The sequence below is a fragment of the Penaeus monodon genome, chromosome 31 (assembly GCF_015228065.2).
Source record: "Penaeus monodon isolate SGIC_2016 chromosome 31, NSTDA_Pmon_1, whole genome shotgun sequence".
Lineage (NCBI taxonomy): Eukaryota > Metazoa > Arthropoda > Malacostraca > Decapoda > Penaeidae > Penaeus > Penaeus monodon.
The window spans coordinates 30,595,208-30,595,543 of NC_051416.1; the positions used below are offsets into that span (position 1 = coordinate 30,595,208).

The window sequence follows — 336 nt, forward strand, 5'->3', positions numbered from 1 at the left end:
TATTTATATTTATTCATTCATTGAAAGAAATGTTTTAAATTGGTTCTAGGGAAAGCATTTATTTTCCTTTATTTTTTACCTTAATAATAGTAAAATTTAGATCACGGAAAATTTTTATATAAAAAAGGCCTTAAAAAAAGAACAATTGATTTTTTTTAACTAAAAATTACAAATTTGGGTTAGAAATAAAAAAAAACAGGGTTTTTAATTTTTGTGTGCATTGCTCTTAAAAACATCGGACATTCTGTTCTCCTTTACAGATACTGGAGATCAATGCGTAACTTGGTACATCGCTTGGGTTTTTCAGTCCCGGGTCAATCAGGGTCTTTCCCTGGG

The 336-nt window shown here is 28.9% G+C and overlaps 1 protein-coding gene across 1 annotated transcript in view; it reads left to right on the forward strand.

The window, feature by feature from the left end:
• The window catches only part of LOC119592950 (muscle calcium channel subunit alpha-1-like), a gene marked incomplete at its 5' end in the record, with an annotated part of 130,968 nt that overhangs the window by 41,498 nt on the left and 89,134 nt on the right, over window positions 1-336 (forward strand). The window contains 1 exon segment of the mRNA XM_037941842.1: window positions 261-313. Within this exon segment, the coding sequence (XP_037797770.1) occupies window positions 261-313 (53 nt within the window).